At 41.4% G+C, this 14378-nt stretch overlaps 1 protein-coding gene across 8 annotated transcripts in view; it reads right to left on the bottom strand.

Moving 5' to 3' along the window:
* Positions 1 to 522: 522 nt before the first annotated feature.
* The window catches only part of THRB (thyroid hormone receptor beta), a 330196-nt gene continuing 316340 nt past the window's right edge, over positions 523 to 14378 (bottom strand). For all 8 annotated transcript variants that reach the window (XM_054595367.1, XM_054595374.1, XM_054595368.1 and 5 more), the window contains 2 exons: positions 9539 to 9797; positions 523 to 5367 (listed from right to left, as the gene is read on the bottom strand). In XM_054595367.1, coding sequence (XP_054451342.1) covers positions 5126 to 5367; positions 9539 to 9797 — 501 coding nt within the window. In that variant the 3' untranslated portion in view covers positions 523 to 5125. The remainder of the gene's footprint in view (positions 5368 to 9538; positions 9798 to 14378) is intronic.

The following is a 14378-nucleotide window of genomic DNA, read 5'->3' as shown; positions in this document are numbered from 1 at the left end:
TCCAACCATGCCTGAAGCTGCGTATCCCTGGACATGCCAGATATTACAGTCAATAAATTCCCTTCAGTCTTAAGCTAGTTTGACTTACCTCTTTGCCAGTCATTACAGAAAGAATCCTAATATGTGTTCAAGGCAATGGGGATTAAGATATATGTTGATAGCTGATATTATATAATTCTATTAATAATATTTTGAAACATTTTGGGATAAGATGATGAATATATTCTTTGAGCTGCAAAAATTTAAGTCTTCCCTCCTCATTCCATCTCTGTGGCCCTTCCCCATGAGACTTTTATTTCTCTCTTTCCTCTCCCTTCATACCTCATCCCAAGTAGATGTTTATGAAACAAATGTCCTTACTTCCCTGTTTCCCTTCCTATGGCAGCTGCTGAGATGTGAAGAGCAGGCAATACTGTGCCTATTTAGAGAATAATAGTTAAAGAAAGAGACAGGAAAGTATATCCGTTATAAGCATTTTCTTTTTTCTTTTTTAGAATTGAAGCTTATGACTTTATCTACGCCCACTATATTCATAATTACAATTTAATGTCTGCATACAAAAGCTATGTAAAAATCCATTTTTCCCAAATATACAAATTTTCTTTTTGGACAGTTTAAAACATTTTGATCACAGATTTCAACAGTTTTAGGCTGAAAAAAATATTACTTATCTAGCAATATCACTTAACACTGTTTGCAAAACACAGACCTTCTGATGACTGTAAATCTCCTATTCTGTAGTATTTTTATAATTCTTAGGGCATGAAAACATTAGGGGGGAAATGCGTTTTCTCTGAAGAAAGCATAGATTTCTAATTTGGCTCTATAATTGAATGAGAGTGTGAAGTTAATTAGGGAAACCAAAAGAAAAGTGGGGTAATGTCCGCTCATTCATGCCCTGGTATCTTCTGTATCAACAGTACATGCGTAATTAAGTAAAGTGTCTTCTATTGTCTTACATTGTGCTCCATAATTTACTTGAGTATTATCTGAATCCTGAGGAGGACAAATTTATATTTGATTGTCTTATGCATAAGGTGGGTCAGCTTTAACTGTGCAACAGAAAGCCACAAACAGTGTTTTACCTGCACGATATTGCTCTTGAAGGCGGCATTAATTAATTAATGTGGAGACACACTAGAAATGCACTCTTTTTGCATTTGCAAACATTTATACAGCACAGTAAAAATTCTGTGATAAGGCCAAACCTTTTTTCCCCGCTAGTCTGTTTTTTTTTTTTTGCATGTGTTTTTCATGTATTTTTTTTTTAAAGATTAAAGTAAAACATTTCAATTGTAAAAAATACACACCGGGCAAATCCTTACCTGGATAATAAATATCTACATCACAGTACAATAAAATTTCTTCTCTATAAAATTTAAATATGGATTATAGTCTATCACTATGAAAAGAAACACTATGCTACTATTTCCATATTATTAAAATAACAGGAAAAATTACGAGCTTATTTTAGAACCTGATGCCATAGCCTTTGGAAAGGGCAAAGAGATTCAAATGTCTGTAAGCACTCTCCTTTTGAAGAGGAACTGTGGCTTGGTTACTCACTTAAATTCAGTTCATGAAAAAGGTTTAGCCTTACAAATGCTGGCTACATTTCAAAAACCATAAGACTGATTTCATAATTTATGACTCATGCAGCAAAAGGTCAATATGACACGAATAGGTTAGAGTTTCACAGAATAAAAATGTATCACTGACAATGACATGCCTTGAGGGCACTCAGCAGTTCCATGGAGGCTGAGTTTTGGGGGGGTTTAGTGTTGAGGAGGGGCCAAGGCTTGCACACCTGTTCATGGAAGAGCCACGAGAATGGTGTTCCTGGAGCCCAGCCAAGCCTGGTGGTCCACCTCGATGAAGATGATAGCGCTGGAAACCAAAGAGGTGTCACTTGGGCACAGGTGAGGGAGACATCATTGGGCTGAGGCATCAATGCGGCAAAGTGCGTCATTGACGACAGAGGCTCGCTTGACTAGGAAAAGCTCTAAGGTGGCACATGGTGTATTGAGCAGATCATAAAGAAGAAAAGATCTCACTTTTCTCACTATTTCTGAAAATACTGCATGTCTAAATCGAAGAGCAAAGTACACTTGAGGGTAACACACACACACACACACACACACACACACACACACCCCTACCACTCATCCCCAAAAGTTAAGTGATTTATAAATAAGAATCCCAGTTGTACAGGTGTGTTCTCCTCTACTGGGATGTCTCCCCACTGTGAGGGGTTTCAGTCAAGTCCACACTTGATCTGACAGTCCGGACAATATTTTTAAAAAATGTTAAAAAAAAAAAAAATCCAGAGCAAATCCCTCCTAATTGGGTTTTATGAGATGGAGTCTTGAGATGTACTAGGTTCCTCAATCAGTTACAGAAGAAATGAGTCACTTTGACCACTGGCATCATAATCCTTTGAGTTCTTCTAACCTTTCCTTTCAACTTGAAGTACTTTAAGGCTTGTCCTCCTCAGCATCAACAAGATCTTGAGATCAGTCGTTTGTCTCTTTAGGGCAATCATTTAAGAAGCTGAGGATCAAACATACATTTACTTGGGGCTGGCTGGATTCCCTTTTGGCCAATGCTTGGTCATGGTTAGTCCACAAAACATTCCGATTTTGCTTTAGATCAGGCTTCATACTTATATTTGAATCTGAGTGTGGCTAAAGTATGAGGGAATCTCTGTCAAACAAATCAAGGAGGCTTTCTCGGGAAGGCTTGATGCCCAAGGAGTCTGTGAACCTCCCATACCCTGCCTGCTTGCCTCTGCTCATTCCCTTCTGAGGGAAAACTTGCCCCACACCACAAAGCTTCTCAGAGTTACCCAGGAGCCAGAAGGTGACTGAGGGGTTGTGTTTCAAAGGGAGTCAACAGAGGGAGCTGAGATGTTAACAAAGCAAAGGCTTAAGCTAGAGGCTGCCTAGAGAGAACAAAATCAAAAACTCTCTGTAGATAAGTCAAAGCAGGTGTCTGCCCAAGAACTGCATGTTTATACTTTTAATCTCTTCGTCTACTTTTTTTCTGTGGTTAGCAAGTTCCATAGCGGTGTTCTTGTTTCCTTTCCCCAGAAGCCGATATAATTGCTTTAGTGCGTTAAATGTATAATTTTCCTCTCAGATTATTTCCAGTCACACTTGGGATTTTTGATGCTGTTCCTCTTCCGTTTCCAAGGCTGTTCTGCCTTTCCCTACATAGCTGATGAGTAGTGTGTCAAATTCTTATTTTGAATCAATACCAAATACAATTTCCATATCTATTAAAAGGGCCATAGTTTTTGTCTAATAAAGGTAGAAATTTGAATATGAAAGAAACCATCAAAAGAGCCAGATCCCGTGGCACCCCTCCCCCCCCCCGCCGAAATTAGTAGAGTATTAAGGACAAGAAGGAGTTTAGAGTGTATGATTTATCCACCAAGACCCAAGGTGAGAAAACCAAGACCAAATCTACCAAGGTCACAAATCTACCAGTTGACAGAGCACAAACTAGAACTCTGGCACACAGACTTCTGGACCACCTTAAAAAAAAATTAGCCTACTTGGTTTTCACAGTGACTTTCATTCCTTCATTTTTAGGTAAATCTTGCTGATATGGCTTGTTTTCCCCAGTATTTCCAGGATAAGGCAGTACAAGGCAGGCTAAGGAATTGTGTATATCTACTATGCCAGTGAAGAAGAATGAGATACATTCAATTGCGTGGGTACATTCTTTGCCCATTTTCTGAAGCTGAAGTGATGAGGCATCACCATTTGTTTTCTGGGTACAAGCTGTTCCAACGTTTGTCATCAAGGAGGTGGGCTGGGTAGGGAAGATGAGTGAGGGGTCATGGTCATGGTCTGTGGGCGTTTTCTGTTGAATATCTCAGGGCAATGCTACAACAGGGACAGAGTGGGTCCGTGGCTGGACCGGCCTTTGTTTAGCAACAGTCAAGCCACAGAGTCAGAGGGAAAAGGAGACTAGGAAACATCTGTGAGTAGAGAAAAGAGCTTGAGGATCCAAGAGCAGAAGAAAGCCTCCTCCAACCATCAGTACATGAAGGGGGCTCTCAGATCACTGCATTTCCTTCCACTTAGAATGTAACCGCACTAATCTCTCCTCAGAATTCCTCCACAAGACTCAAATTTCAGCTCATTATCTCTCCTTGATTAGAAGATTTAATCCATAGGGAAATCTGTTGTCAGCTCAGCAAAAATGCAATCAGGATAAATACCTTCAGGAGTTTGGGAGATGATGGATCAGATGTCATTGAAAACTGACAACACTCTGTAAATAGGCTTAATTTTTATGGAAATTTTCTCTGAGCCATAACTGTAAAGAAGCCTTTCTCCTATGAGGTAATGCTATGTGAATTTTTGGAAATTGTTGAATCACTGACATTGATAAAGATTTCTAAATTCTTTGGACTCACAGAAGAAAACGGTTTTCCTTGTTGGTCTCATTCAGTCAAGTACCTGTATATCTTCGAGTCACGACTTGTATAACTTGAATTAAATCATAGGATTTTAAGATTTCCAGTGAAAGAACAACTGATGTTGGGGAACAAATATTTCTGTACATTCCAAGGAATGCTGCTAGGAGAGAAGGAAGAGTGCTGAAGACAGCATGCTCTAGGATAAACAGAAATTTGTTCAGACTTTCCTTGGAAAGCTGAAAGCCACATCTAACCAAAGGTGGTCTGTGTCTTGCTAATTTGAGTGCTGCAAAAATCAGAATTGAGTCGAGACGACCACATTATCTTGGTTTTAAGGCTTCTTTAGCCTTCTTCTGCTGTGCCATTTTGCTTGCTTGAGTCTCTGACCAGGGACAGATGGGAGCTGGTGACGGCTTGGTGCTGGTGAATGAATGATGGTCCTCACCCCACCTCCATAGCTGTAAAACCTTCAAAGCATTCACATCAAAGGACTGGAGAACAAAATGCAATAGTTAAAAGTACCCGCATTCAAGGGGCAATTTCATCCATGTCTATGCCAACATGTCTATCTCCCTTTTCCCCTAAGCGATCCCTCCCAACACAAAGAAACAAAGGAACAAACAAAAAAGATCTAGGCAATGGAATGAAATGACACCCAGTAGTGCTGTAGGAATTATGAGAACGAAGTCAGCCAGTCTAATCCTCAAACACTTCCAGGAACAACGGTGGGAAGAGTTCCGTGGGGCATTCCACCTTCATGTGCAGGAAGCGGCTGGCATGGCAGGCTCCGATCATCCGCAGGTCTGTCACTTTCATCAGGAGTTTTGGCCAAAAGTGTGTCACGTGGTGTTTTCGGTAATTGATATAGTGTTCAAAGGCCAGCAGGAAACTATCTTGGTATTTTTCTATTCTCTCAACGCAGGCAAGCCCTGGGCGATCTGAGGGGACCAAAGAAGATGGATGTTACTTCAGAGGGTGGGAAGGAGCGGGCCTGCCTTGTGGTTCAAGCCCTTTGACGTGAAAGTGGGCAGATCTGGGGACTTTCCAACTCCTAGGAGTGAGCACAGGAGCCACATGAACTCTGGGGCACGGGACACCAAGATACCAGGGTGCGGCATCATTTACATGAAGGGGCCCAGTGCTTTGTTTGGAATAGTATCTCTGGCTAAGACAGTCACCTCCATGGGTGTGAATGGCAGTAGCTTCCTTGTAGGGTCCGGAAGGAGAAGTCTCACCCAGAGAGCTGATATACTGAGCATAAAGAGGGAACGATTTTGAGTTTGCACCAGCTCCCCCGCTGAAAGAGGAGGACCAGTGTGGATATGCACAGACAGGGGACACGTGAAAAGACATTAGGGTCATCATTGCAGGAGGCCCTGATGCCCAAGGAGACATGTTGGACAATAAGAATATCCCGTGAAGAAAAAAAAGCACAATGTGCAATTTCAGTAGTTTTCCAGGCCTGTAATGAACCACTCCTTTCCTTCTCTTAAACTTAGGAAAATATTTACCTGTAGCAGCATGTGTTGGTGGCGCTTTGGGGAGCTAAAGTGGAGAAAAAGGGGTGAGGTGTGAACTCTGCTAGAGTTGCCCCATGCAGAGAAGAGTCACAGAGGGAAGATGGAGTGAGAGGAGACCATGACCATTTGAGGAACCGGGAAATTGTCCCAACTCTTGGGGGGACCACTGGTCTTCCCCCTGCTGTGACAGGGGCTCAAAGCAGTTTGCAGAAAATGATAAAGAGATGTCACAAGAGGGCTGGATGACTGTGGAATATCCAGGCTGCAAGCACTTGAGTTATAAAAGTAATTTATAAGATGAATTCCTCATAGAGCTCCAGGAAGCCTACCACTCCTTGCCCAGGTCCCCTCAGTTTGCTCTTTGCCGCTCTGATCATAAAAATTCACATTCCAAGTGTCCAGTGATTGAATAATATGTGTAGTAAAAATCTATATAAGGTTCTGCTTAATCTGAAAGGAAAGATCAGGGCTAATGGCTCAATCCACCCTTCTGAGTCTAAAATACTCACATATGGGCTTTTGGAATCCCCTATTCAGATCAAATTGCAAATTGTGCATTTTTATCTCTCTCTCTCTATCTATCATCTATCTTCCCTTCATATTTGATATTGCTGCTCTGTGGATTTACTCATTCCCTTTCTCTCCTACTCTCTTGTCTTCTCTCTTCCTTTGAATGTGCCAGAAGAATTTCCCACAGGATCCTTTAGTTTTTGATTCAAATAGAAAATCAAAATCAACACAATATTGTTGTGATGTATTCCTTTAAAGGGAAACAAGACCCTGGGTTTTGTGATATCAGGCTCTGTCCCCTGATGAGTGGTAAAGATAAGAAAGTCATATAAATGACGCAGAGAAAGTAAAAGGACATTTTATCATGCTCAAGTTGTACTGAAAATGTTTATGAAAAGAGAAACATTTTTAAAGGTCAAAGACTTTTTAACAATCTAAAGCAAAAATTTCTCAAAGATATGTCTTCCAGATCATTTCCATTTTAGCTCTCTGCTTATCACTGTAGGAGCAAGGAACCTAGCAGTAATAGCTCTTAGAAAAGGCTTTGAAGAAAAGGTTTATGATTTCGTGTAACAAAAATGCCAACCAAAACAAAATGCCAAACAAGCAATGGGGCTTAGAGGACAATTCAGAGGAGGAACTGGAGTGTCAGAGCTCTGATACGTAGCTGTCATTTGCCAAATGTAAAGTGTTTTGTAATATTCTTGTGATCCTGGAAGCATTAATGAAAAGAAGTGCCCAGGTCATTTCAGGGGGATGGTTTTACAGTTACTACGTGGGACACATGGCTGTCTGGCAGGCAGAATTGGGAAGGATACTCCGGTAGGTGCTTGACAGAGGTGGGAGCTACGTTCGCAGTTTCTGCCTTTTCCACACCCTCCCCTTGTCTACCTCGCTTAGATTATTTACTTAAGCTGTTAAACTGACTCACTACAGAGGAAACTTCATACTATTCAGTAAATAAAAATGCATTTGCCATAAAGAGAAGATAACCACAAAAATGGATGCATGGCACAAACTTTTATTACATTTTAGCTCAAAGTTCCTGTGGAAACTGCCCCTGAGATCTGCTCTCTCTTTCTCAAAAAGGGAGGTTAGCAAGTGTTAGGTGTTCAGGACTGACTAGCATCAAACTGTATCTCTTTGTGCCTTATTTAGGAGATATAACCAGAAAAAAATTTATAAAAGAAATAGCTTTCTTACTATGATTCTGCATTATTTAAAACGGGTTTTGAACCGCTAAAATCTCAGCTAAAAAATTGCCTTGAATCTCCCCTCCAGGAATAGAATTCCACTTACATAGTTCAATTTCTTTATTTTAAAGGACACTGAAGCCCAGAGAAGCTGGGGGTTCACTCAAGGTCACATAGGGAGGCGTTGGAAAAGCTGTGAGTTTTATTTCTACTGAAGGACTCAGGGCCCCAGTTTCATGCTGGCTGGTGGCTGGAGACCGCCCTCCACTCTGAGAGGCCACCTGCAGTTCCCTGTCATGTGCACTTTCCCAACATGGCCAAGGACTTCATCAAGCCGCAAAGATAGTCCTTAGAGCAAGTCTGCTGGCAAGGGGGAATCTTACATAACCTAATGTAATGTGACCACTCAGGAATGGCACCCAATTTGCCATATTCTATTGTTTAGAAGCAAGTCTTTGGTTCTGCACACACTCAATAGGAGGGGATCGTATGAGGGTGCGAACATCAGAGGATGGAGAACATGGAGGGTTGACCCAGAGCTTGCCCACCACAGTGTACAAGAGGCCTGATTATGCTATTCTAGTTACTTATGTTTATTTTTAAAATTTTCCATGATAAAAACTATTATTTCTTTTTTAAAAAAGCCTTCCATACGTAAATTTTCTGTAGCAAATAAGTTTCCAGATCAGCTTAAACGAAAGGAATTCTACTGAGTTAACCAGGGAGCATCAACTCTATAAAGGATTTTCATTGTGCTTGTGACTGATATTTTACCCACCTACTCAGCCATTTACCCAATAAGCATTTCTTGAATCCCACTAACACTGGTTGAGGTGCTAGGTGCACAACTAGACACATCTCTGTCATCAAAAAACAGTTCAGAAGGAGAGATGGACAAGTCAAGCAGACAGCTACAGTGTGGAATGACAATTGCTGAGACATAGCTAAACTTAGGGTACTCTCAAAATGCAGATGATGACTTGGAAACCACCTCCTATTTAAAGACTAGCTATTCTCGAAGAGTCTGATATATTTTGCATTTCTTATTTATTAGGACATCATCCCTGAAGAAAAAGGTGTCAGCATTATTGTTCCCTCTTCACCCATGGGAGTTAGAGGTCTTGATAATGAGTGACGACAGCTTAAAGATGGCTTTGCCATTGCTCCCAGGTGGACTCTTGAATCTGGGCTGGTGCTGAGACTAATTTGGACAAATATTGTAGAATGAAGCAGAAGTGATGCTCTATGACTTAAGACCCGGCCTTAAGACATCTGCACATTCTGCTTTTGTGTTTTGGGAACTCTCCTTCTTGAAGTCCACCAGCAACGTAAGAAGTCCAATCCCTGCTGTGGGAGAAGCTGCATCAAGAGAGTGGCCTGAAGCTGTGTTTGATGTTTTGGCCCTGACCCCAACCATCTGGGATGTTTTAAGCCACTCAGTTTTGGGATGGAACCCTATATAGCAATAAATAACTGAAACTTAGGTTGTAGCTAAGCCATGGACAAATTCTAGCTTTCACTCATAGTTTCCTCATCTGGAACTTGATGTGGAATGGTGTGGTCACTCATTCCTATTCTGTGTCAGAAAACCAGAATGGAGCAGCTACCATGAGGCAGGCAGGGTGGTGTGTGCTGAAGGTGGGCCATTCCATAGTCTTGTACATGGCTCCTTTGGCTCTCTCCCACTACACTGGGTGGCTGGAAAAAGCAGCCATCTGACACCCTTCTTCAGTTCCCAGTCTGTGGGCAAACTCCCGGTTGCTCCCTGGAGAGGGAGCTATGATTCTGAAGCTAAAGAAGGATTAAAAACTTATCAGGTTATTGGACTTAGCACCAGACACGCAAAACCTCCTTTGATACCCAGTAAGGAGCCTGGGAACACTCACCTGAAGACATCAGCAGGACAGCCTGAAGAAGAGCTACTTCAGTGTCATCCAGGTTGAAAGAAGACAGCGACATGCCCAGGTCAAAGATGGCATCCGACACTACCCCGAGACCCCCATTTTTCAGCTGGCCCCGCGTCACTGCCATCTCCCCATTCAGGGTTAAAGTCTCACTTTCTGGGTCATAGCGCACAGCAGCGCGAAGGGACATGATCTCCATGCAGCAGCCTTTGAGGAGGATGATCTGGTCTTCACATGGCAGCTGAAAAGAACCAGCCCGCATCAGCAAAGAACGAGTGGACAAGGCCAGTCAGAACAATGGGTGGTATCGTATGGCTCTCTGGAATGGATGTTAGTCCTGAACTCTTTGGGCCTGTACTCTTGGTGGCTTTTCCCTTCCCACTTGGCTCCAGTCTGTCGACAACGATTGCTTCTACTCCCAAGTTCTAGTTTGCATTTCTTTTGTGACAGTTCTCCAAACTGACTTACAGTCACTCACGTGTGAAACTGCTCATGGCCTCTTACTCTGGAATTTGTATCATAACCCAACTAACTGCTTGAGAGCTGGGTTTATGTTAAATTTGCCAACACTTGTATCTTATGCATAGCTCCAATAATCAAGAGATGACTCTATTGTTTATCTTGCAACAACGCTTCTCTTTGTTTTTTTGTTTGTTTTTGTTTTTTTGAAGCAAGTTTGCTCCTTGAGTCTCTTAAAAGGCACAGGACTAGAAAGTCCCTTGTAGATGCTTATTACCCATGAGGCCCAGAGATGTAAAAGTTTTCCCTAAAGTCACCCAGTGAGTTATGGGCAGAGGTGAGGCCAGAACTCAGACTTCTGGCTCCCAGGGCTGTAATCTCAGTACTTATGGCACCAGAATTACTCCACACACTGTATCGCTCTGTCAATGTGGTGATTTCTTTGTAAGCTAATTAGGTTGCTTTTTAACTAGGATTTTTGATAGTGTGATAACATGAATACAAACTTTTAGAGAGAACTTTGCTAAGAAAAATAAATTTTAAAGAATCAGAGCTGTATTTTCTGAATGGGGAGAACAGTTAATTAAATGCCGTTATTAAAATAGGTTAAAAGGCTATTAGTTACAGCGTTTGTTTAATGAATTGGGCACCATGCCAAGATTTATGTGCATCACCTTATTTTATGTTCACAGCACTCCGTGGGGTACATATTCAACTTCCAATTTTAGTTACAGACACATAAATTCAGGCACTGAGAGGCTGAGCAACATGCTAGGGGGTGGTCACAAATGTCTTGTGAGTAGGGCTGGAATTGGAAGCTATATCTGTTGGAGTCCAATGCCAAGAGAAGAGAACACAGTCTTTGAAGTACTCTGAGTGGGACTAAATGTCCATAAACAGTGAAAATGTAAATTACACATAATTTCCATCTCTTCATTAAGCACATACAAATCCTGGGAAATATTCATGGCAACACCCAAAGTTCAATTTAGGTTATATAAAACTAAAAGTAATATTCCTAAATTACATTTAAAGTATGGGGTATTCTGTATTTTTTACTAACCCAGCCTAGTCACTTTCCTATTTAATTTCAAATTGCTCAGCTGTTTCTGCAAAATAAAAGTCCTTTTGTATTTGGTTCTGGAATCTATATATGTAAATTCCTTCCACTCAGTAAAAGAGAAAAAATGACTGTGATTTACTTTTATTTAGGCTCTAATCCGTATTTCTCCATTCCTTGCTGGGATTCCTGGCCCAAGGGCATGGTAGGAAACAGGAGACCTGAGCGTGGATGAGCCCGTGCAAGTGAGATAGAGACTTGGTTGCTGCAGGCGGCGGCCGGCTCCCAGGCCTAGGGCAGCGGTTCTGACTTCACCCCACCAGGACCACCCAAGGGCTTGTTAACCACACTACTGCTGGCCCCGCCCTCTGAGTGCTTGCATTTCTCCAAGTTCCCAGGAGATATTCACGCTGCCCCTCTTGAAAACCACTTTGGCACAATGTACCATAGAGAAATTACTAACCAGATCAAACCATTTATTATTATTTTTTATATGTTGCAAAGTATGCAAACTTGGGCAGGCCCCATTATCTGTAACCAAGTCTGATTACAGATGAAGTAGAAATATTCTTTTTTAACCTTACTTACTATTGATTAGTTCAAATTTAAATGGAAGTTTCACAAGTATTTGTCAGGGATCACCAAAGGTTTAAAAACTAGGCCACGTGCCTTTTCTTCAAAGATCCTAGCGACATTAGTTTCAACATGCCGGTCAGCAATCTCTTAGTCCCTTGCCAAGCACTTTCCCTGGGAGAAGCAGATATGCAGGAATCCTCCCGCAGACTCTGCCTGTGCCCCTCAGAGAGCATCACTCGGGTTGACTGGCAAAGACGACAGTGCCCTGCTCTCTAGACGAGGTTCTTATGTGTGTTCTTGGCAGCTCTGCCAGCAATGATTTCAGATCATTCAAAGCCCAGGGTGTCCACCAACCCTGCTTGGTGGGATGGCATGGATCACAGCAGAAAATTAGCGTCAGCACAATTTCAACAGCAGATGCATCAAACGGCCTCTGGCGAGAAACCTGTCTCTTGAGATCACCTGGGATCTCTACCCCACTCCATAGGCAGGTTCCTCAGGGACCTGCACAGTTCATTTCCCAATTTGGGCTTCCAAAGGTAGCGTGAAAGTCAAAGGTCCTCAGGGGGCCACACACACCGGAAACATACTCATCTCTGCTGTACAAGTGGCCCCCCCCCTTTTATTTGTAACTTGAAGACTACAAAATACCAGGGTTGAAAGAGAGATGGAATCGTAACTCTGAAGCCGGCTTTAATTTCTCAGGGAGACTCAAGAAGTTCCACGTGGGCCCCTCACCTGCCACACACATAAGTGCACGGTGTGCTTGTTATTGGTGGCGGACACGTCTTCCTTGCTTTCTCTAACTGAAATAGCTCTTCAGAGGTTGGTGTATATGAGCTATATATTTTCTAAAAAACATTTTTGGTGGCTGTCTGAAGGGGAACACATGACCGTCAGGCTAGCTCAAGCTGCAGGGGTAGCAAACTCAACAGCGTGTCTGCTCAGACACCAAGGGCTAGGGGATGAGGGACACAGCCCAGAGAGAGAAAACCAAGAAAGGTCCAGGAAAATTTACTCAATCCAATGAACAAAAAAGAACAATGTCACACCAATGAGAGGAAACAAGCACCTTTGGCACAGATGTCAGAATGTACTTTCTTTCTTGAGGGCAATTGGCAGCATGTATCAAAAGCCTTAAGGAAATAGTACTGTGAGCAGCACATGGGCACCAGAATGTTTATTCTGGAATATTATTATGAGTGAAAAATTGGAAATGAATTCAAGGTCCAGTAAAAGCAGATAACTTAAATATAGTAGAGCTAGTCTTTTGGATACTATGGTCATTAAAAATTATTTTGTGAAAGAACACTTAAATGATATGTTCTCTAGTTGAGTGTGAAAGGTACAACAGAGGGCTAGTAATATTTTGTTTCTTTATCTTGGTGCTGATTATGTGGGCATGTTAAGTGTGTAAAAATTCATTGAACTGCACACTTATCATATGTGCTCCTTACTCTTCAGTAGAAAGTTTAAAAAAAAGTAGTTTGATGAGTAGAAAGTACATTATGGTATAAATTATATTGATATATTGGGTTGGTCAAAAAGTTCATGTGTTTTTTTCCTCTAAAATAAGAGAAAGTTTTCTTTTTTAAAATATATTTTATTGATTATGCTATTACAGTTGTCCTAAATTTTCCCCCTTTGCCCCCTCCACCCAGTATCCCCCATCCCTCCAGCATTCCCTTGCCCCCTCTTAGTTCATGTCCAGGGTCATGCATATAAGTTCTTTGGCTTCATATTTCCTATACTATTCTTAACATCCCCCTGCCTATTTTGTACCTACCAATTATGCTTCTTAATCTCTGCACCTTTCCCCCCATTTTCCCCTTTCCTCCTCCCAGCCGATAACCCTCTAAGTGATCTCCATGTCTATGGTTCTGTTTCTGTTCTGGTTGTTTGCTTGGTTTGCTTTTTTTTAGATTCATTTGTTGATGGTTGTGAATTTGCTGCCATTTTAATGTTCATAGTTTTAATCTTTTTCTTTATCTTAAATAAGTCCCTTTAACATTTCATATAATAATGGCTTGGTAATGATGAACTCCTTTAACTTTTACTTGTCTGTGAAGTGCTTTACCTACCCTTTAATTCTAAATGAAAGCTTTGCTGGATAGAGCAATCTAGGTGATAGGTCCTTGCTTTTCATCACTTTGAATACTTCTTGCCAGTCCTTTCTAGCTTGCAAAGTTTCTTTTGAGAAATGACCTGATAGTCTTATGGGAACTCCTTTGTAAGTAACTCTCTGCTTTTCTCCTGCTGCCTTTAAGATTTTCTTTTTATCTTTAACCTTTGGCATTTTAATTATGATGTGTCTAGATGTGGTCCTCTTTGGGTCCAACTTGTTTGGGACTCTTTGTGTTTCCTGGACTGGTATGTCTATTTTCCTTCACAAGATTAGGGCAGTTTTCTTTCATTATTTTTTCAAATAAATTTTCAATTTCTTGCTCTTCCTCTTCTCCTTCTGGCATCCCTATGATTCAAATGTTGGTACATTTGGAGAAGTCCAGAGTCTCCTTATACTATCCTCATTTTTTAAAATTCTTTTTTCTTCTTGCTGTTCTGATTGAAAGCTTTTTTCTTACTTATGTTCCAAATCATTGATTTGATTCTTAGATTCATCCCCTTCACTGTTGGTTCCTGTAGGTTTTCCTTTATTTCGCTTAATGGAACCTTCATTTCTTCCTGGGTCTTTTTTATGCTGTTGCCATATGCAGTGAGTTCTTTGAG

Source organism: Pteronotus mesoamericanus, unplaced genomic scaffold, assembly GCF_021234165.1.
Source record: "Pteronotus mesoamericanus isolate MK-2021 breed Mesoamerican mustached bat unplaced genomic scaffold, CSHL_Meso_final scaffold_54, whole genome shotgun sequence".
NCBI lineage: Eukaryota > Metazoa > Chordata > Mammalia > Chiroptera > Mormoopidae > Pteronotus > Pteronotus mesoamericanus.
This window is presented reverse-complemented; position numbering and strand designations above follow the sequence as displayed.